This window comes from Poecile atricapillus, chromosome 1, assembly GCF_030490865.1.
Source record: "Poecile atricapillus isolate bPoeAtr1 chromosome 1, bPoeAtr1.hap1, whole genome shotgun sequence".
In the NCBI taxonomy this organism is placed as follows: domain Eukaryota; kingdom Metazoa; phylum Chordata; class Aves; order Passeriformes; family Paridae; genus Poecile; species Poecile atricapillus.
In genome coordinates, this window is record NC_081249.1 from 19,529,733 (window position 1) to 19,554,207 (window position 24,475).

Consider the following 24,475-nt stretch of genomic DNA (forward strand, 5'->3'; position numbering starts at 1 on the left):
TTACTTGTCAGGTTTTCTGGCCATGGTTGGTTCTGGTGTACTTTCTTCTCTGCCCTTCTGAGTTATTAAAGATCATTTTCCACTCAGGTACTTCCTGAGCAGACCCTTAATGCATTACAGCAGAGGGAATGAACAATCAGGACTGCTGGTTTGTGCCGTGGGGGCCATCAGCCTGGCACAGTGGTTGAAAGGTGGCTGTTTTGCTGTGGGAAGCACTGACACCAGCATCTCCTTCAGCCTCAGGAGTTAGGGGGGACAGTATTGCCCAGCTTTCAGCTGATGGTCTCCATAAGGATGAGCCTGCTGTGCTCACTTCAGAATTGAGCCCCACCACCTTCCCTGAACAGTGACCTCCACGTCACCTGAAGTCAGAGTTAACCTCCCTCGACATGCTTTTCAAAGCAAGCTTGTTCCCTAAAGGGAGTATTTTCCATTTCTGGGCAGCCGGTCCAAGACAAACAGTCCTCACTGTGAGCCTGGATGTGCTACACAAAAGGCTGGGAGCACACACCCACCCAGGCAGGCCCCTAGTCCTCATGCCTGAAAGGAATGCCTTCCTTCTGTTTATTTTGGGGGGTTTGTGGTGGTTTTTTTTAGTAACTAGTCCAGCTGTACTGTTGTCAGAAGAAAATTAGCAAGACCAGGCCACAGGACGTTGGAGGGGAAGCGGGGAAGCTGATTACCAGACACTTCATATGGAGGAGATGCAGCTGCCTTGATACAGACTTAATTTCCATCCCTTCAGCATCACTTTCGTAAACACAGTTGCAGTTGGGAGAGTAATTAATTCCAAACATTTTGCATTTCCTCTATCCCAACCTGGGAGCCCCCAGATGCCCAGACAAGTAACAGCTGAGAGGACCATGTTCTTGGTCCTGCCCAGAGTGTGTGCCATGCCCAGAGTGTGTGCCATGCCCAGAGTATGTGCCATACCCAGAGTGTGTGCAGTGCCCAGAGTGTGTGCCATGCCCAGAGTGTGTGCAGTGCCCAGAGTGTGTGCCATACCCAGAGTGTGTGCCATACCCAGAGTGTGTGCCATACCCAGAGTATGTGCCATGCCCAGAGTGTGTGCCATGCCCAGAGTGTGTGCAGTGCCCAGAGTGTGTGCCATGCCCAGAGTGTGTGCCATGCCCAGAGTGTGTGCCATGCCCAGAGTGTGTGCCATACCCAGAGTGTGTGCCATACCCAGAGTGTGTGCCATACCCAGAGTATGTGCCATGCCCAGAGTGTGTGCCATGCCCAGAGTGTGTGCAGTGCCCAGAGTGTGTGCCATACCCAGAGTGTGTGCCATACCCAGAGTATGTGCCATGCCCAGAGTGTGTGCCATGCCCAGAGTGTGTGCAGTGCCCAGAGTGTGTGCCATACCCAGAGTGTGTGCCATACCCAGAGTATGTGCCATGCCCAGAGTGTGTGCCATGTCCAGAGTATGTGCCATGCCCAGAGTATGTGCCACCTGAAATCCTCCTTTTGTTAAGACAGACTCCTGGAGGTTAATCCTGACAATCACGCAGCACTGTGTGATCATGTGTGGGTTGCAATCAAGGATAGCAGGGATGTGCCTGGCACAGGAGGCCACAGAGGAGGAAGGAAAGGGCCACCATAGGATGCACAATGGGGTCTCATACAGCTCTTGCCTGACAAACCCTCTCCTTTAGCACCGACGTGCAATGAACTGCCCCACGGTGCAGGTTTCTAGGGTTACTCTCTCTGAAGAGCTGCCACCTCTGTCAAATTTGTGCCCAAGACTATTCTCCCCCACCCATCCCACCAGGGATCTGTACTTAAAGGCATAACCAAAAGGAATGATACTTACTTTTTCTGGGACTGTTTGGAGATTTAATAACTTGTATTTTGAGAGTCAGTCCAATCTATGGAGTTTTTGCTGTCAAAACTTTACATTTTATTTAGATGGATCAGTCAACCTGTCTGTTAAGTGAGAGTTTCAGCAACCTGTCAGACTTCTGAAGGCCAATAAAGACGCTACTGTAGAATTTAATGTACTTAAAATGACTTTGTCCTTTTTTTATACCTGTCAACATCTCGTTAAAAGGGGAGAAATTGTAAAAGTGATTTTTCAATTGCTATTACATCTCTGATATAGCAAAACTTGCTGGATGTAAACAGACTAAACAGGAGAACAGCACTCCACCCAGACATTTAAGCAGTATTTTCAGCTTCCATCATTCAAGTGTTTTTGCTTTACCCAGCCTCCTTGTTATTAATGGCCATCATGACCCTCGATCCTACTGTCTACGAGTGTCTCCAAACATTGGCTTTGGCTGCAGACAAACAGTTCTCAGGCTGAAGGAGCAGTAAATGTCTGTGCTGCTTGGATGCTGTGCATGCTGGCAGCTGGATATTGTTTCCTTACAAATTCAGTACTAATTTTTACGGCAGCAGAAGCAGAGTCTTTTGCCATCCCTTGCCAGTGATATGGGTGTCAGCGTAAGCAGGCCTACTTTTAAAGTACACACAGGCATTCCTGAGAGAGATGCCTCCCAGAAATTACTTGTCCTAGAAGATTTTATCAGTAAACCAAGTTTGTTTTGCTTTAGTTCCAGAAAACCCTACAGGTTAACAAAGTGACCTGCTCAGAAATAATAATCACTTGTTATGTGATTGCTTGAGTAGCTGAGAATCATCCCTTTTGCTGACGTTTCTGCATGGAATGTAAATACATGGCAGGTTCATCTGTGAGGCCTTAGCAGAGCTGCTGTGTATGCAGGACTTCTGAGAAAGGCCTTCCTGGTAACTCTGTGGCATATGCAAATGCAGCAGATGATCGATTTCTCTTTAGTTCAAAATTCTTGGAAATGTCTTTTCTGTTTACTTCCTATTCATGCGCATTAAATTAAGGTGTATTAATTAATATTTGCATTTGTTCTCAGTAATTCAGCCTATCATGGTGTCTGTGTGCCTTGGCACAGCCTAAGGAGGGAGCTGAAGAAATGAAGTTTCTTTTTTTTATTGTAGTTTATCAGAAATTAGTTTTTTTTAAAAGCCTTTCCACTGCCCTACCATGCCTGTATAAAAAATTTTGAATATGTTTCTCATGTTCTCTAGGCATAAAAAAGGGTATTTTAAATCAATATTGTGTCATATTTTATACTAAAGTCAAGTAAAGTATGAAATAATCTCTTTAATTTTTTTTGTAAAAAAACCCCACACCTGCTCCCAGAAAAAATCATAAGTAATTGGGAGAGCCTTATATCACTCCTTGAAGGTCAGTGAGCTCTGAGGAGCTGGAGAAGGGATTTTCAGCCACAGAAGTGATGCTGAGAACATCGTCTTTTCTCAGATCTCCTGGAGTCACTGCAGGTTTTGAAGAACCTTGAGATGGAAGGAGTTTTGCAGTTCCCATTATGGACTGAGGTTTCTGTTTTCCTTGTTTTCTGCTTCCATCACTGTCTCTACAGATCTGAAATAATTGACTTCAGTTTGCAAAACAGAGTTACCCTGTCTGGCTAGCTGGGGAGATTGACTTAAGGACCCCATTTAAATATCCCTTTAAAAGCATATTATTCTCTGATCTCTATTCCTGTCATTTAAATAGATGTGGTACAAGCACCTTAGTAAATCTGGGTCACAGGATTTTAGCAACCCAAAACCAGCATTTATGATGTACTTCAGAAAAAATCTCCGAATCTAAGGATACTAACCATAGTTACTTTTCACTTTATTAGTATTGAAAGACTCATTAGAATCTACAATGTAGACCTCACTGGTTCCTAACAGACTGTTATATTCTGTGGGATGGAAAGCAGTTTTCACCAGCTGAAATTTCAGAGGAGTCTTTTAAACTATATTTGGACAGGGTGACATGAGGTCAAGTAAGCTATAGCCATGTGGCAACATCCTGAGTATTATCATTTGATTAGCAAAAAGGAGGATTTGGGATCATTGAAACTCTTATTTGATCTGGCTAGGAGTATTTCTGTGACATGCTGCTTTTTATTAGAAAACGATGATTTACCACCAAAGAAAGATTTCTTAGGAACATATCATTTTCAGTCAAAATTTTGTTTAGAAATTTGCCTCAGCTGCAAGATTGACTTTGTGGTAAGAGAAATTATGCACTTCTCCAAAGCAGTAAATTGTCTCCTTTGTCAGTAAACACTGAAAACTGGAGTGTATTAAAAGTGGTGCTGCCTAAGGATATGAGTCTGTTTCCAAGCTGATTGCCCAATCTGCCAGGTTGTTTCACATTTTTACATGATGCTTTTTTCCAAAATGTCTTTTTAAGCTCTAGTCTCCTCATTGAATAAGTGATCAATTTTTTTGTTGAGTTTTCAGAAAAAACTAACTTAGTAACTTTGGCACTCTGTATGTATACAACAGACCAAGGTCTGAGCCACTGCTTTAAGGTACATTTCTTCCTTAATGAAAGGTTATTAATGCTGAGGTTTCAGCAAATCCTCTTGGATGGAGGGGATTCCCAGCCTACAGCTGTAAAAAGACAGTTGTCCTTTTACCTTCCTTGTGAGACAAGAACCTCAAACCTACACATCTTGTGACTTGAATCAGTGCCCTTTCTCTCCCATCTATGGGATCCTAATTACTTCACCTGAGTGCAGCTTTTCTTTTTTAATGAATCTGAAATGTCAGAAAGGCTAACATTCACTCTAATTACCTGTCCAACAAGGAAGTTGTTATGATTGAACGCTCCTGAAGAATGGGTAGAACATGCTCCTTGCCACCACAGCCCTGGTGCAAGCTCACACAAATTTTGGTGGGAACTTGAGGCTGTAGGCAGTCTGCAGAGGGGGCAGCTGATTCTCTTAATTTCAACAAATGAGCAAAATGTTACTGGGTTTGCCAACTCTTTAATGTAATTACCACTGCCAGCCAGCACCACTACCATCTGTATTTAGTCTGAAATTCAACCAGTTGGTTTTGATCCAGTTCCACATCTCTGCCAGATACTGAGAAATCAAGGAAGCGGTTCATGTCCTCTGAGAATGCCTACATCAGAGCAGCCTGGAGCAGAGGCTCATTGTCCTTCCTCTGGCCCACACTGAGCAAGAGCAGCTAAAAACCTGGAATCCCACACCTGAGAGTTTCCAAGGAAGGGCAACGCCCTTCGTCAAAATGCCAGAACTTCACATGCTGAAGTCAGGAAGAGGGTCATTTTAATGAAACTTGTTTAATGAAACAGTGCTGAGATCTCAACTCCTGCTGATCTTGCCCCAGTTGATGTAGGATCAATAGCACCAGCATGCTGTTGGGCATCACATGAGCTAAATATTGCTGTCCTCTCCCAGTCTGAAGCAGCTCTGAGCCAAACTAGAGAAATATACTGTGTTGGCTTTTCTCAGGAAATGTTGTAGAAAGACAAATAAAAAGGAGTGCTGGGAGTACAACAAAGCACCCAGTTAGGTAGCCAGAAGGGGACACATGCATATGTACGTTTCAAATTTGTCATCTTAAATTTTCATTAGGATGATAATTCAGAACAGTCAAAAAAAATTTAACATAAATACTGTCGTAATTTTGTAGACACACTCTGCTGAGTACAGGAGGGAAAGGTCTGACTCAACTCCTGGAACTGGCAATCCCCACACTGCTTGGTATCTGTGTGATGATGTTCTTTCTTGTCCTAAATTAAATGCAGATGGTTTTAGGTGTCATTCTACTCATAGGTCACCTCCAGAGTTGCATGACATACGAGGTTCTGCTTCCTGATTTAGTTTTGTCTGGCCACCAAAGTAATTCATGTCTTACTATTTCAGGCTTCTAAAGAGCAGGAATGTTTCTACCAAATCAGAACAACGGGCTGCTGTTTCTTTAGTGTGATAGATTAGTTGTATCCTCATTGAAGATTCTTAAAATATCCTCTTTTTTCAATGTCTTACTTTAATGCAAATCCAAATACAATTTGGAAGTGTCATCAAAGACCTAGGCAGATGTAAAGTCCTAGGAGAAATTTTGGCCTTTAATTATTTACACAATTGTGGCAAAAAAGTATAGTATATAAGAATTTTCCTATGTGCTTCTTTTTTTTATATATATAATTCCTTTTTTGATGCTTAAAGAAATTTGGTTTTCATCTCTGCTGCTTATTTTTTCCTGATACGAGCAGATCTGAAGCTGGAACCTAGTAGAAGTTGCACTCATTCTCACCAGGGTGAATAGCATCAGTAGCTATTTTTTTTTTTTTTTTTCATTTCTTTTGAGCACAAACCAGTTCTAGCTGGAATTCTGTCTCAGTTTTACTTCTGCTAATCTCAGCTAGATCTGATTTGAAAATCATTGATGAGAATTTAATTGTTGCTGACTGATCCCCTGTAAAACATTTTTCTATTTTATAAAATATTTAAGCATTTTACTTTGAGACGTGAGATATATGCTGGTTTTGTACATTACAGTTATACTGATGTGAGATAGGATTATGTTCTTTTTCTTAAATGAGACAAATATGTTCTCCTGTATTTCCACGTGTCCATGCTTTTTCACTGTTACAAAGGATCTTTATACTGATATACCACTATTAAACAGATTTAATCTTACCAGTATTTAAAACAGTATAGTTCTTTTGTAAATTTAAAACAATATCCTTGGAGGCTTAGTCTGAGTGGTGAATGGACTTCGGAGCTCTCTGCACAGGTAGATTCATACTCTCCTGAACTGTAGTGACACCCGTGCACATGCCAGGACCCCTTGACTCTGGTGCCCTGCAGCATTTATGAGAAAGGAGCCTGGTGAAGGGATCTGAAACATGAGAGAGAGCTCTGGCACAGTCCAACAAGGCTCCCCAGTCTCAAGATGGTTACCAGAGCTTCTGATGCCCTCAGAAGTGCCCAACTTCAGTAAGGTTTGGTGGAAAATAACATCTTAATTAGAAATGATCTCAAGTGATTTTCCAAGATTCTGTGCAGTGTGTCTTGCAATATGTGACTAGAAATAGGATTCAGATACCATGAGCTACAATTACCTGGCACTGTTGTTGTTATTGAGTCCAGTACTCCATTGCAATTACTAAATATTTAAAGGGACTGCAGATTGTTTTTCTTAACAACATAAGAGTTAATTCTTTTTGTACTAAATAAATATCAGATGTTTGGTAACTATTAGGGGTTTGTTGTTGTTGCAGAATTTATTCCCCAGGCTTTTGGAATGCCTCTGTCTCAAGTGATTGCTAATGACCGGGCCTACAAGCTCAAGCAAGACTCTCAGAGAGAAGAGCAAAAAGATGTTTCAGATTTTGTGGCCTTTCTCTTGCCATTTGGAACTAAAAGACAGAACAAAGAACTTTCGAGCAGTAACTCATCTCTCAGCTCAACCTCAGAGACACCGAATGAATCCACTTCTCCTAACACACCTGAGCCAGCGCCACGAGCGAGGAGGCGTGTAAGTAGACACATCACAATGTCTGTGTGATTGTAGGTCATGAGGGTCTAGCTGGACCAGGAAAAACCTGTTGTGTGTGTGGACTATGGAATACTTTTTGTTTGAATAGTGGGGTTTTTTCAGGTGGAAGTCAGCCTCATCATCATCAGGAAACTCTTACCTGTAGTGGGAATCTTCTTTTGCTGATGCTGGTGGGAAGAGATATAGACTCTGCAAGTCTGTAACAAATAGCAAAGAGACAGAGGGGTTATCTAGGAGTCTTCCTGTTTGCTCCCTTTATCTGCCTCCTTCTCTCTAAGTCTTTTAGATTTAACAAATTCCATCTGTCTTCAGCCTAATTTTTTCAGCAGACAAAGTCTAAACCTATGTGTTTGATATTTATAGGTATACTTATCTTAATCTAGCTCTAACCTGATAATAAGTCTGACTATTAATCCCTATCCTTATATTAATAAAAATCCTCATGGTCTATCCTATGATATCTTCCATGGTAAGTAAGGAATTGTCAGACTGGATTTGCACCAGGGTCTTTGAAGGATGTTTCTGCATGCATGCAGGCTATGAAGTTGCCTTTGACAGCAAAACAGAGAGTGGTGGGTTTGGGTTGAGTATTAATCTACATGTAAAATTGTTCATTTTTTTAGCATAAATCTGTTCCTTGGGAGTAAATGTTATGCTCTAAATGTTCCAGTTCTACAGTTAGTTATTTTTTTTCTTTTGTTACCATGGAATAGAGGTTCTAGACTTGGCTGCTTTTTTATTTCATTTACAATGGAGGGAGAAGAAAACTGCTTAATAAAATACTTTGAACAAACCCCTTTTAAGAAATCTGAGCAAGAATTGAGGTACAAGAACCGACTCTGGAAAAGAAAGTATTTTCTTAAGACCCTCAACTTCTTTCATCTTTTGGATAAAATCTGCTTCATAGAAATTCTCCCTTGAGCCCTTCAAACCAGAGTTTGAGAGGTCTAGAACTGGAATAAATTGCAGATTGAGAGAAGTCAGAAGGCAGGTCATGGGGCTCTTTGTTTGCCTAGCTGTCAGCTGAAGCTTGAAATGTCTATATTCTATCTGCAAAACTGACAGCATGATGTTTGCAGTCTTGTATACGCATTAATGCACATCTGTTGGTCTGTGCAAACCATATGAACAGGCATTTGTGTTCACACAGAAGTGCAAATTAACCTGACTTAGTGTAAAGGGAAACTCATGAACTTCTTTCAGAATTTGGCAGTCAGTGACAGAAAAAAGTTCACTGTACATATTCATTGGCTTCAGAACCCTTTTTTCATAGGAGAGAAAGAAAACTCATGTGTCCAGAGGTGAGTCATCTGCTGTTCTTTTCACGAAGTGTGGTAAGATTTCTGACATGCATTTGACCAGCGAGCAAGCAGAAGAACAATTATCCTTTAGTACATCCATAGAGATCATCAGGACCAAGTTCCTAGAAGCTGAGGGAGGGTTTTGCTTGTTTTGTTTGTTTGGATAGTTGGTTGGTTTTAGGGTTTTGGGTTTTTTTTTGTCAATCCTGGCATTGCAGCTTTCAGAGTGCAGAATTGGAGCCTTTAGTCCATAGCCATGAGGATGCACTAGGACATGGTTCATCTACAGAGACATAAGAGTAGACTAAGCTGGGCAGTATGGCATGAGGGAGCTGGCATTTTTTCTAGGGAATGAACTTAGCTAATGAATTCTTTAAATCAATTATTTAACATTAATATTTTATATATATTATCATATATTTAACAATATTATAATGTATATTATGATATTTAACATTAATATAAACTCATGTCCCGTATCTTGTCTGTGCTTATAATTCTGTTTATCAGTCCACTTACTCCTCTGCCCTAAGCTTATTTAGGGGATGGTAAGGAAGCCTGCACTTACCTTTTATCTCTTGAGCACCATTGCAATGTTTGTTTTCAACTGACAAATGCTTACAAAAAATTTTAAAAATTATTTTTTAGTACATGCAACTGATACAAACCATTTATCACAAAAACGCTGCACAGACACCTGGAGTGCAGTCCTCTTAACCTTAAACTGGAGGGATTGTTTATCATTTCACCATTCACTTCTTTGCAACTGTGTCACTTTTGTGTATTTCAGTGAGTCTTCACTCAGCTGAGACTTTCAGTAAGAGGTAGAAGGTAATGCTGGCTGCAGAGCTCACGGTGTGGGTGCTGTGGTTCTCTTTCCTCCAACAGCTTGACAAAAATCACTGTTGCTGCATTTTCTATGTTTCTGTGTGTTTAGCTTAAGACTTCCCCAGTGTATTTAAGTTTTGAACTCATCATGGGGAAGCAGGGACTGGTATCCATTATGTGCAAAGGTAATGCCTGGTAGATGGAACTTGATTTTCTTCAGTTGCTGAGCACTGCAGTTCAGGTATCTCAGTGTTACTAGACCTGGAGCAGTGGGCAGTGGTGTGCAGTCTCCTCCTCCACTGCTCCTCAGCAGTCAGGTAGGTCTCTCTGAGCCCAAACTGATTGGTCTGGCTGACTTTGATCTGGATCCATGGAGTATGTTGGTGACGTTCTCTTGTGCACTTTGTAAAATCAGAGCTGGTCTGGACTTGGTATTGCCAAGCAGTGACTTCAGTCACTGAACTCAAGGTCACTCTTCCTAAAGCCAGCTCAGTGTGCCGGTTAATCCACAACTTTGATAAAATGCCCAAGGACCACGTCGAACTGACTGTATTTGCATCTATTTTAGGGATCTGAATCCGATTTAAGTGACTCTGATAATGATTCATGAGGTGAGGATGCTTTGCAGACAGGAAAGGACCGGTAAAGGCAGGGTATAAAGGCAGGCACTTGTCACACAGGGGCTGCAGTGGTGAGGGTGGGCTTAGGATTTTCAGTGTCAATTGATTCATTTGATGTTTGGAATGCCAAACTCTTAAATAAAATCAAAATATCATTCAGCTGGAATTTTACACACATGGATCATAGCCAGAGGTTCTTGTTTGGTTTGGAGGGGTTTTTTGTTTGTGTTTTTGTTTCCTGTTGGCAGGAAATGGTAAAAGGAATCAAGCAGATGTACTTTTGAGAGACATCAGAAATAAAGGTCAGAAGTTGCATTCTAAAGAATCTAGTAATTGTTTATAGTAATGTGGGTAAAAAAAAAATCTAAAAACTTCACTGTTCTTCATTTATATATCTACCATGAGTTACAAGAAACAGAACTATACCTGTTAAGTTAAATGGGGTTATTTTAAGGTATTATGAACTAGGAATTTATCAATGAGTTTGAAATCTTGGTGGACTTTTTGTGAGTTTTGCCTATGAGTTGAAAATCTTCATGAAGTTCAGTTGGCTAGGCTGATAGAACAAAATACTTCTAGAGCTTGAAATTCCCTTGTAAGCAGTTGTACAGTCCTCATATAATATATGTAGAGTTCTGACTAGCAGTCTATAAATTACCTGTCAGCAGAACAGTGTGCTTTTAACAAACTATAGATGTCAGAAAAGTTCTGAGTAGGAATTTACATTTTCTTTATTATTTCTTAGGATGACATTACTGCATCTCTGTACAGTACATTTTATGTTATGGTAAAAATTATGCTTTGTTTCAGAAAGAAAGAAAATAGTTTACAACAGATATTTTTAATAGGAAGAAAGCCTGAATTTTTCCTTTGTGTTTTATTATTATTGTAAGACTACATGTACCCTAGAATGCTTTTGCCTCATAAGTTTAATAAGAGTTGAGAGAAATGGTGATTTTGAAATGACAGTAATCTTGTGCTTTGAAAAAAAAGTCTTGTTTTTCAATACTGAAAATTGAAACATGCCATAAACCTCCTGCTGCTGGTGAGCTTTATCCTTTACAAACTGCTTGAACTTCTGCACCTCGCTGTAATCCAAACCTGGCTTTCAAAGCTTTCATTGGAATTTTAATGATTTTAAAATATTAAGATATGTGAAGTAGAATTATTTTAAAAATATTACCCCTCAACTTCTTTGGTGTATTTTTATTCTGTGATAGAGTGGGATTATTTCAAACTCACAGCTGTATGTATTTGTGATATTAACTGTTAACTGTATATACTGTATGGTTGTAAATCATTTTGTGTAAGTTTCACTGATACAATGGTCCAAGCTACAGAAGAAGTAGGCAATAAGATTTAAAAATATCTATATATCTCCATGCACATGAATATGGTACTGCTGAGGTGCACCCACAGACCATGATTCATCCTTGCCCTGCAGTATGTGCAGACTTACAACAGTAAAATGAATGAATGAATGACTGGGAAGCATTTCGTTTTTTCAATATTTTAATTTATATTTGTTGTAATATGATAAGAATAACATTGGTACCATAGTGATTTTTCCTATCCATTACACTGGTATTATAACATCATTAATTTATAAAAATGTTGTAGCTATTTGTACTTTTGTATTAGTTTGTTTAAGATGTAGGTAGGCAGAAGTCTTTGTGTTGGACATCCTGTGATGCTGAGATTTCCCCAGCCCTGCTGATTACCCACATGTGTGTATTTTACAGGGCGCAATGTCTGTGGACTCCATTACAGATCTTGATGACAATCACTCAAGATTGTTGGAGGCTCTCCAGCTCTCTTTGCCAGCAGAAGCCCAGAGTAAGAAAGAAAAAGCAAGAGATAAAAAACTAAGCCTGAACCCTATTTACAGGCAGGTTCCTCGGCTTGTAGATAGTTGCTGCCAGCACTTGGAAAAGCATGGTAAGAATATTTTGTTTTCCCAGGAGTGGCAGATGTATTTTTACTATAATATAAATAAATGCCTATTTTGAGAAGTAAGAATATACTTCCATTTGCAAGGATGTCTTTGAAATCTAGACATTTTCCCTCCTGTTTTGCCTCTTGCTAAAAATACTGTCTCACAAGTAATTACATACATGACAACTTCCCAAGCTGAAGATCTATGCTACAAGCTTGTAAACTGAACCATAGAGCACAGGGATGGAGGCTTTCCCTGGAGGTCACTCATCTTGTACTGGGGTGCTCAGCTCTGCAGAAACAGCTCTTCACACCCCACAGGTTTACATGTACCTTCAGAATAAAGAGTCTGAAATGTGCCAGTCAGTCTGGAATCATTCTTCACAACCACTGGATCTTAAGGTGTGAGATCTAGATGAACTACTTATCCTGTAGGGCAAGACTTTTGATATTGGAAGATGGGGGCTCAGAATAAGAAAGAATTCCACACTAAATATGTATCAAGCTCCAAGAAGCCTCTTCCTGTTCACGGCAAGGCTCGAAGGCTGAATGCTGTTTGTCTCTGGCTTGATTACTCCTGACCAGCCTCAGACTCATGCCTGCTCTCTCCAAAGGAAATTACAGACTCCTGCCAGTATTCTTACGTGTCCATGGTTGTCCAGACACAAACCTCCCACAGCTTTACATAATGCAGAAACACTAGTTGATCTAGGTATCTGCTCACCATCTCTGCCAGTGTATCTTAGCCTTGTAAAGTTTTTTAATGATAATTGAAAAACTTGGTGACAGCAAGATGGAGTTATCACATGGCCAGATAATCAACAAACTATAAAATAATGGTGATTCTAACAGCAAATGATGTATTTAATGCTAATTTCACCAGCGAGAAATCATTTAGTAACTCTGAATGAGGGGCTTTTGCAGATGAGGGACTGCAATTTAAAAAACAACGCTGAGCTTTCACAATACGTAACTGAAAGCTATTTTCCTTACAAATGTATCAAGGAACACTACAAAAGACAGATTTAATCTTTTACAGAGATTAAATACCATGGCTAACAAGTAAGTATGGGATGATTAAGTTTGAGATGAATGACTTCCATCCCTTTAAGCAAAGGTAGCTGAATTTGGAGAACATGGAAGTATCTGAGTCAGCCAAAAAAGCCATCCAGCTGAGTATCATTTGGATAGCGTGATTTTATGTCACCTGTTCATCTGTGAAAATTTTTTAAATCCTCTTAATATACTGTTGTAGCAAAGTTATTTTCTAGATGATGCTCTTTACAAAAACATTTGCTTTACATTGAAGTTTCCTTTTAAAGGAAATTTATGATGGTTTATTGTGCTTGGTTTAAGAGTAAACTAATATGCCACAATTCAATAATCTGATTTAATCTGCTGTCCACAAGACACACACTGGAACTGAGAGAAATTTAAAGATGGTAGAAGATGGACACTGTAGCAAGGATATATGATAGACCAAGTTGCTGATTCTGAAAATACTTTCTATATACATAAGTCCTTTTTCAGCAACAAGTCACCAGCAGTTTCTGATGAATGCTTTAAAGGATAATTCTGAGCATTATGTGACAAAAAATGGTTATGTTTTTGGACATAAAAGCCCCTGTCCTTGTTCACCTTCCCTATTTGCCCTGGGATCATGTCCCAGAGATATGAAGGCCTGGCTTTCTGTAGACCTGCAGTGTAGAACAAACAGTGTATGTCTGTAGGAACAGGTAACCAGCCTGCAGGTTTTGCCCACTGTGTGTACCTCCATCTCAGATGAATCCCTGCCAATGTTCCTGGGTTTACTGAATGATAGTGCATCAATGTAATTTTGTGTTAACCAAAGAGTGAAGATTTAAAACGAGGTGTTATGTTCAGACTAAAAACTAAAACACAGAATTCTGTCTGGATTTCTCTGAGGAAGATCTGCAAGTCCAAATACTACTCAAGGTGACACATCCACTAGCAAGCAAGTGTAGCCTAATGGCTGTCAAAAGGCATTTGTTTCACAAGATGATTTTACATATCCTGCATGTCAGTAGAGATTACAGCTACAGAGTAGCCCTTTTTAGACCATAAAACTTCCAAGTTTATGGATAATTTCATCCCTTTTGCAAAAGTGTATAACCATGTAAAATTGTATTATGTACACAGGTCCTAAAGGCTCTAAAATTTCCACTCACTTTGTTATTGCTAAAGACCATGTCACCTCTCAAATTTTTCAGGCATTTTAGAGCCAGTGAGTTACCCCAAATACCAACTTCATCCTATACCAAAGGACACAGCTCAATGCCCACGTATTTAATTGTTTTACTGCCTGGTTCCTTTGATGTCAGTTCTGAAAGTTACACCTCCAAACCCTGAGCAGTGCCTCAGTCTCTGCATACTCTTGTTCCTCATAGCAGTAGCACTACCAAAGTGGCATCACAAGACATGTCACAGGGATGCCATTTTGCAGATTAGGTGTAATCCTTAAAAAACAGGGGATGGCTTCTTAATCACAACTGAATCTTGCATCAACATGGTAAGTACAAGTTTGTGGAGAAATATGTTGCTTTTTTTTTGTTTGTTTGTTTATCCTTTTAAGTACACACATAGGTCAGAATGCTTTGGTTCAATGAAATTTTAAGGAAAAAAATAAGCAATAAAATAGTGCTATAATGTGTTATACTTGCAGGTCTCCAGACAGTAGGAATATTCAGAGTTGGAAGCTCAAAAAAGAGAGTAAGACAGGTGAGTGGATATGGATATAGTTTTCTTCCATCAACTATGATACAAACAAATCTTATTCCTTTTGCTGTGATTTCTCCCCATCTGTAGCATGGTGAAATTTAGGCTTTCTGGGTCAGCGACTTCACTGGTTGTTTGATGGCTCATAAAAGTCCATTTCCAGTACCTTTTACGTCTGGTACAATCCTTCTCAGCAGGTTAACAGTCTCCGTATGTTTTGCTCTGACAAAAGTAGCACAGGGTTGGAGATCCAAATAAACTACAGTGAAGAAATTTTCCAAAGGTCACACTGCAGGGAAAAAAAAATCTTGGCTGTTCGTTTTATCTCAGAAACAGCTGAAGCTCCCAAAGTAAACTGAAACTGTAAATCTTTTTTGGAAAACTCACGGTATGAGAAAACATGCAAGTACAGAACAATCTCTTTGACCCTAAGATCACTGCTCCTAAATATCACCTTTCTTTTACCCCTGCTAGACTTCAAGGTCAGAACAGACCCTTCCAAGTCTTAATCTCAGCCAAATTATGAAAAAGCAAAGATAGTGTACGATTATGTTCCAGAGATAAAGTCAAAAGTGGGTGTTCACTCCTAGATATACCTACCTGGATATTGCACTGTTATTCCCAGAACTGGGAATACATGTTGCGTTAGAGCAGTGGGGAATAGTGGTTAATGTTTGAGTGATGGGTAAGGAGAGGATAAAAGTTAAGACCAAAACATCAAGCAGGAAAAAAAAAAAGTAAAAGGAAGCTTGACTGCATCTGATCCCAGAAGTTATAGTTCTTTGCAAAAAGCTGCAAAAACTTTACAGTTTTATCATTCTGGAAAGGTACCGTGAATAGCTAAACTGAATTGATTTTGGCTGGTAGGACAGTATAGCCTACTGAACTGTAGCTCATTCTCCAGCAGTTTCTATTCCTGAGTAGCTGGTGTAACACTAAACTAAAAAAAATCTGCAGAGGCAGTTTTCAGATCAACACTGAACTAGATAAAGTATTGAAGTTGCCTCACATTTGCATTGCAAGCTTCAATGTCAAAACATACATTATAATTTAGGGATGAGTAGAATTGCATCATACATCTGAGGAAAAAGCAGAGAGCTTCTATCATTCACTTGTAAACTAAGACTTTGAACATCAATGATTTCCACCACTTTTTCTTTTACTCTCTTTACAAAAGGTGAAGAAATCAAGAGATTTGGATATCTATGTTTTTTATTACATGGACTAATTTATTGAACTAGGTAAACTGATCTATTTCATTAAACAACAAGGAAGCATCAGCTTGGCCTTTGTAGTTACAGTAATAAATGCTGTCAACATGAACACATGGGAAAGTCTGGATTCAATTAAAATTCCACTCATTTTCTGAACCACAGAAAGCCAAACCCAGCACTCAGATTTTGGTGTGCTTTTGCAGCTGTTCATTAGTTTTTCTTGTGTAGAAAGTAAGTATATTTTGTTTTCCTTCCTTCCCCAGTTAAACAATGTCCTGTTTCCACTGTTGTTTGTCACAGTAAATATGTAAGTAGAGTAGATGCATGTGCCAGCAAGGTTTTTGATTGGTGAGCAGGAAGAGAAAATCTAGAAAATCTAGGTTTGCATCTCTTGCAAACCTCCTTCTTCATGTTCAGTGTGGTGTAGGACAGATTCTGAAACTCATGTTGAATCATGGTGGAAGATCTGGTGCATCAGGATGCCAGGTACTATCTTGTGCCTGGAACAGATGCTTGAGCAGAGCATTGTTGCCAAGGTTGGGGTGGGCAACCCTTTATGCTGGGCCTGGTGACATTGTGGCAGCTTCAACCCTGAGGATGAAGAATGAAATAGCTGGAGCTCTGCTCTCCTATCCCCTGTTCCAGCACAGATACCCTTATCTCTCATATCATGAGATTCAGTGGATGTTATAGTTCACCACCTGTATCTTCCAGAAGTTTGAAAGCATTCCATGTGATTGGAGTCTGAAAGGCTTAAATTTGAAGTGTACAATATACAGTTTTAACAGCCATGGTACCTGGGCCTGAAATGTGGCCACATCTCACCAAAGCTTCTATGATATTTTGCTGCTTAGGACGTCTCTGTAGATCTCACAGGATATCAGATCACAAGTGCCATATTGAAGACTGTAACAGCCATTTATGATTAGCCATCTATTTGGGAAGTCTGAATTCCTGATGCAGTGCTAATCTGTTTCCTCAGCTGCTTTCAGGCACTTAAGTGTAGAAACAATCTTCTAGATTGAGGTAATTTATGGTGCTCCACAGGGATATTCTGCATTTGTCACCAGTCTGGAGAATCTTTGACCATAAGTCAAAGAATAATATTAGATAAAGGGCATATTCTGGTCCTCATAGCATAGTTATTCCATTATTGATAATGACTGATATTAATAATGTTAAAAGTAATCTGAATAAGTTAGAATGGAGGCTGTGGGTTTTAATGAACACCTGTCACACCCATTATGAAATGACAATCTCAGCTGAAAACAAAGGATTTTCACATTGAATACACTCAAGATAGATTTGCATGTGATCAGGATTTGCCACAAATTATCACAGGCATATAGTGTGCTTGTGACTTAGCTTCTTTCCTCTCTTTGGTATGTTTGTAATATTCTTGGTGAAGAAACCTGATACCTCAGATTTCTTTCTTTATAAGATTTAGCTGTAATCACTTTCTGAGAAGGTAGGTGTGATATTGTGATACCTCATAATGTTAGCAAAGGTACAAATATTTTGCTAGGAAATAGTTTTAAAACCTCTTGACTGTTTTCAAAATGCAGAAAGAGTGAAAGGTGAAGCTGTCAGCCTGAGGAAAATATTCTGCTCGTGGTGCTGGAAAATCCCTCCAAAAGAGCAGATAGATACCTTTTCATAAAGTATCTTGGATTTGGGAGAGGGCTTTCTTCTGCCTTTGGGAAGTGTGACGCCTTTGAATTATACAGAATTTGTCTGAGGACCAAAGCGAGGGAAAAAAAATAGCAATAGCTTGTAAAGATGCTATCTTGCTGCTTGTGAACTCTGTAATGATGATTACTTAATGTTTATAATTAAATTAGGAAGACAGAATGAGGTGTGTTTGTGAAGGAATGCTGTGAAGTCTTAGTGAACTTCACTGCTTGCTACCTATCTTTACATACAGTCTTAAATGACAAGAGAAGTGTGAATTTGGTGGATTGGATGATCTTACTAATAATGTGTTTCTACAAAACCATAAACGTTACGAAATGCAATTTTAGTCTTTCTGGTCCCAGGGATAATGCAGTAAGGTGATATAAGAGCCTGTCTTGTAATTTTCCTTATTCTCTCTGGTTTCTGCATTTGCTATAAATCTTCAGTTTCTGCAAAAATTATACTTGGATACATGTTTTCATACAAGAGTGTCATATATTAGCTGGAAAAAAATTGTATTTTATTACAATCTGTTACAAACCTTAAGTTACGTATTATGGAATAAGCAGCAATTAGATATGAATTATATCTTCGACCTTACCAAAGACTAGTTATGCTCAATCTTGAAAGTGAAAATGAGTAAATCTACTTCCTAAAAAATTTCCTGTGTTGGGATGTATTAATTGGGACAATAAGTGACTATGGTTTTCTCTCATGATTTTTTTTTTTTCAGTTACGTGAAGAGTTTGACCGAGGTGTAGATGTTGTATTAGATGAAGAGCACAGCATTCATGATGTTGCTGCCTTGTTAAAGGAATTTCTGCGTGACATGCCTGACCCACTTCTCACTAGAGAGCTTTATACACCTTTCATCAACACTCTCTGTGAGCTCTACAGCATCTTGATTTATCAGTTTTCAAAAGCTAATTTGTTTGAATTCTTTGATCTCTACCAATAGCCTTCTTTTATTCTGTTCCTTTAATGCTCTGGTCTTGATTTGCTCCAAATATTTGTATAATACATTATGAAGTATATAATATATTTTAATATATGATAGTATATGTAATATAATATGTGTATGTTAATATAAATAATATAGTATATTCTTTAGAATAAGTTTACTGAGGTGTCTTCCTGGTTTTTATATTGTCTAATACAGAAAACTGGAACAAGAGGATTTCACTAACTATGCATATTTTTGCATTTGTAAGGATGAAATTCATGCTGTCTATTAAAACCAGACCCTGTCATAGATCCACCAGTGTCAGGTCACTGACTCCCATTTAAATCCTCTTACCTTAAAAGTTTTAGATCTGTTTACCAACCAAAGTTCTAGCTTGGCTTCAAAAATTCAAGTTTCTTCATAGTTAATGGTCCTCAAAGCCATCATATTAAGTACTCCCAATTGTGTTGCCTAAGACCCAAGTGCAGACTCTCAGGGATTTAGGAAAAACTCAAGTGGGACGTTTCAAGCTTAAGCAGCTGCCTGGTATGTGTTCTTCAGATGCTTTCTAGCCCTCATGTCTGAGATCCTGCCTCTGTCCCACCTTTGTCACTGGCTACCATTTAATGGTAGATGGTTCAAGTGGTGGTGGTAGCAGAATGCCCTTTATTTCTTTGGCTGCATTTCCAATCCCCTGGTACTTCTGCAAGATTAAAAACTGTAAGAAAACTGATTAAAAATGGCTGAAGCATAAAGCTGACTGGAATGCTTGATGGCTACTGTAGCTATACCTAAATTAATGGAGTAAATAGAAAAGTAAGCAGAATATTTGAGCCCAGCAATAGTGATGGAGTGTAAAACATGGATTTTGCTCTCTTATACTATGAAGTTGTGAGCAAAATGTTGACCAAGGCAAAAATCCCATAGCAGTAGTTCTTATAGTTTCGATGCTTCCTTAGAGTTTTCTCTTTTTCTTCTGATGTTGTAAGGAAAATGATTCTTAAACAAAGCTATTCCTATTCCTTTGGGTTGGGAATAGTATATTTGTTCTGCTTTTAGGTTAGTTGGAGTGATTTTCTTAGAACATATTTTTTCCCCTCTTAGTATTAGAGCCAGATGAACAGCTCAGCACCTTACAGCTTCTCATTTATCTTCTACCTCCTTGTAACTGCGATACCCTTCACCGGCTGCTGCAGTTCCTCTCCACAGTAGCTGGCCATGCAGAAGACACCAGAGACAAGGATGGCCAAGAGGTAAGTCCTGGTCACTTGTGTCCTTTGACTTTGCTTAATTTGTGGTCTGAAAAGAGACCTTTGAAGCCTGGAAGCATACACAGTGGTGGGATATCCCTGAAAGATGGGAGAGACTTAATCTATTTGCCTGCACTTCTGCCATTTGTTTACTATGTTCTTAGGGCTGTGAAAGTTTAATTTTTGTATGACTTAATCAGTAAAGCATCTACCACTTCCTTTGGGAGATTCAGTGTACCAGCCTTGCTGTCAAGAGCATCTAATGTCATCCATCCATCCCCTGCTGCCTTGTTTTATCCCATTATATTCTATGGGAAAAGTAGTCAGAAAATACCAGGCATGCAAGGATATGTTTTTTCATTTTTTCATTCTCTGTTGCTGCTTTTTTATATGAGTTTTGGACATAGAAGTTCAGTTCTTCGTTCTCTTAGCTCTCTTGTGTGCCCTGGGTAGTGAAAAATAAAAACAGAGGACAGGACAGCTGTATCCTTGCAATTGATAGACCTCATCATTAGCTGGAGTCAGGGTTCATCTTTGCCTGTTTTCTTTCTGACCTCCTTAACTGTTGCAGTCTGGAGCAAATTCAGTGGAGAGTTTGAAGTGCGCTCACCCCACAGAGACAAGAATGCTCACAGCTGTGGGGCTGAGCTCTAGCCCTGAGCATTCTCATATCTGCACCTGTGCCCATTCACACTAGAGACCTTAAAATCCCGACTTCCCATTTCCTGCCAGGGAAGGGCTTGAGCTAGTAGGCTGCTGTGCAAAAGGAGACAACTCTGTTAACTGAATAAAATGGATACAGTCTGTCAGTGCTTGACAAAAATACACTGGTTTATTTGTGGAAAGACTTCTCAGTCCTCTGAACCGCAGCAGAGACTACTTCTGAGGCTCTTAGGAAACTCCTCAAGAATCTTATCTTCCAGATGGAAAATCATGCTGATTTTGTCAAATTTGGATGCCTTTTGCAGTTGTCCGATTTTAACAATTAGCACTTTGAGACTTATTTTTGCCAAATTTCTGCCTCAAATCCTAACTTGCAATTATTCATTCTTTACAAGTCCCAGCTTCCAGAGTTGTATGTGACTTCAAGGACTATTTCACTTTTAAATCCACTATAAATGTTATTACTTTTGTTCTCAGCAAGGAGTTGATTAAAAAAACACCTATATCACTGTGATGGAAAGCATTTAGAAAGAGCAGCCTGTAACAGTTTTACTGTGCTTAAAAACATGTATAAGCCAGCTGAGGTCATGGTCCCCCTGGTCCTGCAAAGAGTTCTCTGTTGGTTCAGGAATGTACCCAAGAGGATTTTATTGCAGGGCTAGGGGATGCTGCTTAACAGAGTTGATTTGGCTCAACTGTTGTACATCAGCTTTGCCACAGGTATTTTGGCAAGGCAAATTCCTGTAAGCTATCTTGACACTATTGTAAGCATCAGGAATATTATGTGCAACTGGATACCTTTTATAGATAACATAGTATTCTGCTCACAATTATTTAAACTATTTATGAAGAATTAAGTAAATAAAGGCATACAGGGCAAGAGAATGTGTTTTACCAGACTGCTATCACTGGAAGGAAAACAGCCAAGCTTTGGCACACAGGACCTCTTTTTGATTTTTTTCAACAACCCTTCTCTCGCGAAGATGAAGATGGATGACTAACTTGATTAAAATTACTCATTCAGTTAATTTCAGTGGAAATGTTTACAACATTTTTTGAGGCTGCCCTTAAGAAAAGGCTCACTCACTGTTTGTACAAACAGCCTGCACCTGCAGGTCTGGGCATAGCCAAGGGCTGCCCCAGCTCACTTGGGGCACCCTGTGCCTGTGCATCCATCGTGCCTCAAGACTCAGAGTTTAAAAAGCTGAGAAACAGCTGGGTGCTTGGTGGTGTGCAAATAAGAGTGTGCTGTTCTCACAGTTGTGCTGGGATGAGTCTCTAAACAAAGAGACAGCATATTTGCTATGACTGCCCATGCACCTACTTAGTACAGATGTCTTTCCAACATTACACACTGCTCCTACCAATAAAAAGACAAGCTTTTTACTGCAATTTCTGTGCTGTTTAGTTGCGTTCTTTAAAAAATAAACCAGGTGTAGTTAGTGCAGTTTTAGGTTTGACCAGAGTATTGAGTGAATGATCAGCTACAAAATAAATTTGAATTGAGTACTGCTTTGAAATCATATTTTGTACAGCTCACTTCTTGAAATTCTATTTTTACTACCTCTTTTTGATGTTTCTTTATATCCATTTTAAAAATTTGTAGTTCAAATGACCTCTGCATTTTGCATTGTTGAAAGAATAAAAGGGGAAAATAATAGTCTAATCACAAATTGGACAATGAAATTTTTGATGTAAGACATATTTTTCAGATAATTCCTGTCTAGTCTAGTATGTACTCCTAGCCTTTTACTTCCTCAAAATTCAGGTTACTGTCGCTTCCTTGAGCACAAGGAAGTTTATAAAAGCAGAAAAAAAGGTAAAAACCCCAACAAACTAAAAAAAGACACCTAACAAGTAAACATTTGGCATGTTCTAAAAACACAGGAAAATACTAATAAAAACTGTGAGCCTGCTCCTTAATTATCTCAACAGTTTAAACATGGAAAAGTATCACTGTATATGTTTCAAGCCATGAATGCCACTCGAGAAAACCAGGAGCTTTCAGTATTTGGTCTTAAAAGACCAAATGTAATGTGCTGAGATGCTGAAGTAGGAGGGAGGTTTCTCTGAGTTCAGAAGTATGCCACTGTTGAGCTCCCAGGGACTTAAGGGCAGAAAACACTTCTACCCCTCTAATCCACTTGAAAATATATCCAGAAAATCTACAGTGCTTGCTGCAGAGATATTCAAAACAAGGTGTTTCTAAAAGTAGTTCCTTTTTATTGACAAGCAGCAGGTTTTAGTTTTGATGAATGAAACATCTGCCAAATCTAGGGGGAGAGAAAGAGTGTGTGTGTGTGTGTGTGTGTGTGTGTGTCTGTGTGTGTGTGTGTTTGGGTGTGTAGGGGTGTGAGTGTGTACTGATGTGTCTATATACATATCTGTATACATTAGGCCCTGTGAGACCCCACTCATTTTTATTCTCTTTTTTAGATTACTGGGAACAAAATGACATCGCTTAACCTGGCCACCATCTTTGGCCCTAACTTGTTGCACAAGCAGAAATCTACAGACAAAGAATTCTCCGTTCAGAGCTCAGCTCGAGCTGAAGAGAGTACTGCTATCATTGCTGTTGTGCAAAAGATGATTGAAAACTATGAAACCCTTTTCATGGTGGGTGGATATTTTTTTATATTACTTGTATGCCTTTGTAAGATAAACAAGAAAATACGTGATCAATATTAAAATAGATGGGAATGAAATAAACTGTAGAAACTCCATTAAATTGGGATCAGTAATTATTGGTTAAAAAAGAGTAGTCTTCTAGCAAGGAGAATGATTTGCAGTAAGTAAAAATATTAAAAATGTGTACTTGTATCTTGTTTAGAATGGTTTCTGTGTAGGTAAAGATATATTGTTTAGAAGATTGTGAAAATGACAGGGTTGGCCATTCAGTTGTATATTGAGCAGTGCATGGACAAGACTGAAAATGTTCTTTTCCATCTCTGTTTTGGAAGTTAGGAAGACAATTTTTCTGCAGGGATTAAGAGGTCTTTGATTAATTTAAGGAATTGCCTTCCCTACCCAAGACTTTTTTATTGATTGGATGGAGAGGAAGGACAAAGCTTTCTTGTTAGTTGGGTAAAAGGAATAAAACATAAATCTGTGTAGTTCCTGAGTTCCCTTTAGTTCTCTTTCTGAAGCAAGCAAGTTCTTCATAAGAATGAATGTCCAAGGCTGATGGCCTTGGACTTGGAGATGTTGTTTACTTAAGACAAAGCTTAGTTAGATCACATTGCTCGTGCCTATAAGTTACCTGAGCAGTTCATTCTGTGGCTTTATCTTAGGATCTTTTTGTGTACAAAATTGTAGGTCAGCTCAGCATGGCTTGTGTCTGAGGGAGCCCTGCTCTGGGATAGCAGAGGCCAGTCAGACCTAGTGGTTATCTTCATTATTCTGCCTTTATTTTAGTAAATACTACAATAATAGTAAATTTAAATTTAGTAAATACTACAATAGTAAATACTAAATTTAGTAAATGTGTATTACATTGTAACAGAACCAGTAATCATGAAAAAGTGGAAAAAAATTTGGTTGTTGTATCCTGAGACTATGCAGCACTGTATATTACCCTGAGGAGATAAGTTCCCAAAGCAGAAAAAACACTCTGGAAACCTTCAGTGCTTCAGCAAAGCTGAGTGCTGGAGACCTTTTTGGAAGAAGATGAACAACCCTGAACTGTGGGCTGATGGCCACATAGTACTGTAAATGGAAGATGTCTATCAGCTTTCAACAGGGAGTAGAGCATGAGAAAGCAATCATGAGCCCTGCCTCAGATGTCTTAGCCTCAGATGAACTTCTTTGTGGTTTTCCTGCCTTTTATTTTTACTCTTGTACCAGTGAGACACTTGCAATCATTTTTGTTTTGTTTTTTGGGGTTTTTAAACGCTTTTCACAGTTGGGCAAAATGATATGTGCTATTTTTTCTTCCACATCAGGA

The 24,475-nt window shown here is 39.1% G+C and overlaps 1 protein-coding gene across 4 annotated transcripts in view; it reads left to right on the forward strand.

Moving 5' to 3' along the window:
• Window positions 1-24,475, forward strand: part of ARHGAP6 (Rho GTPase activating protein 6) — a 314,313-nt gene that overhangs the window by 275,260 nt on the left and 14,578 nt on the right. For all 4 annotated transcript variants that reach the window (XM_058827263.1, XM_058827270.1, XM_058827278.1 and 1 more), the window contains 6 exons: window positions 7,091-7,347; window positions 11,860-12,055; window positions 14,736-14,791; window positions 18,410-18,560; window positions 19,724-19,872; window positions 22,969-23,148. In XM_058827263.1, the coding sequence (XP_058683246.1) occupies window positions 7,091-7,347; window positions 11,860-12,055; window positions 14,736-14,791; window positions 18,410-18,560; window positions 19,724-19,872; window positions 22,969-23,148 (989 nt within the window). The remainder of the gene's footprint in view (window positions 1-7,090; window positions 7,348-11,859; window positions 12,056-14,735; window positions 14,792-18,409; window positions 18,561-19,723; window positions 19,873-22,968; window positions 23,149-24,475) is intronic.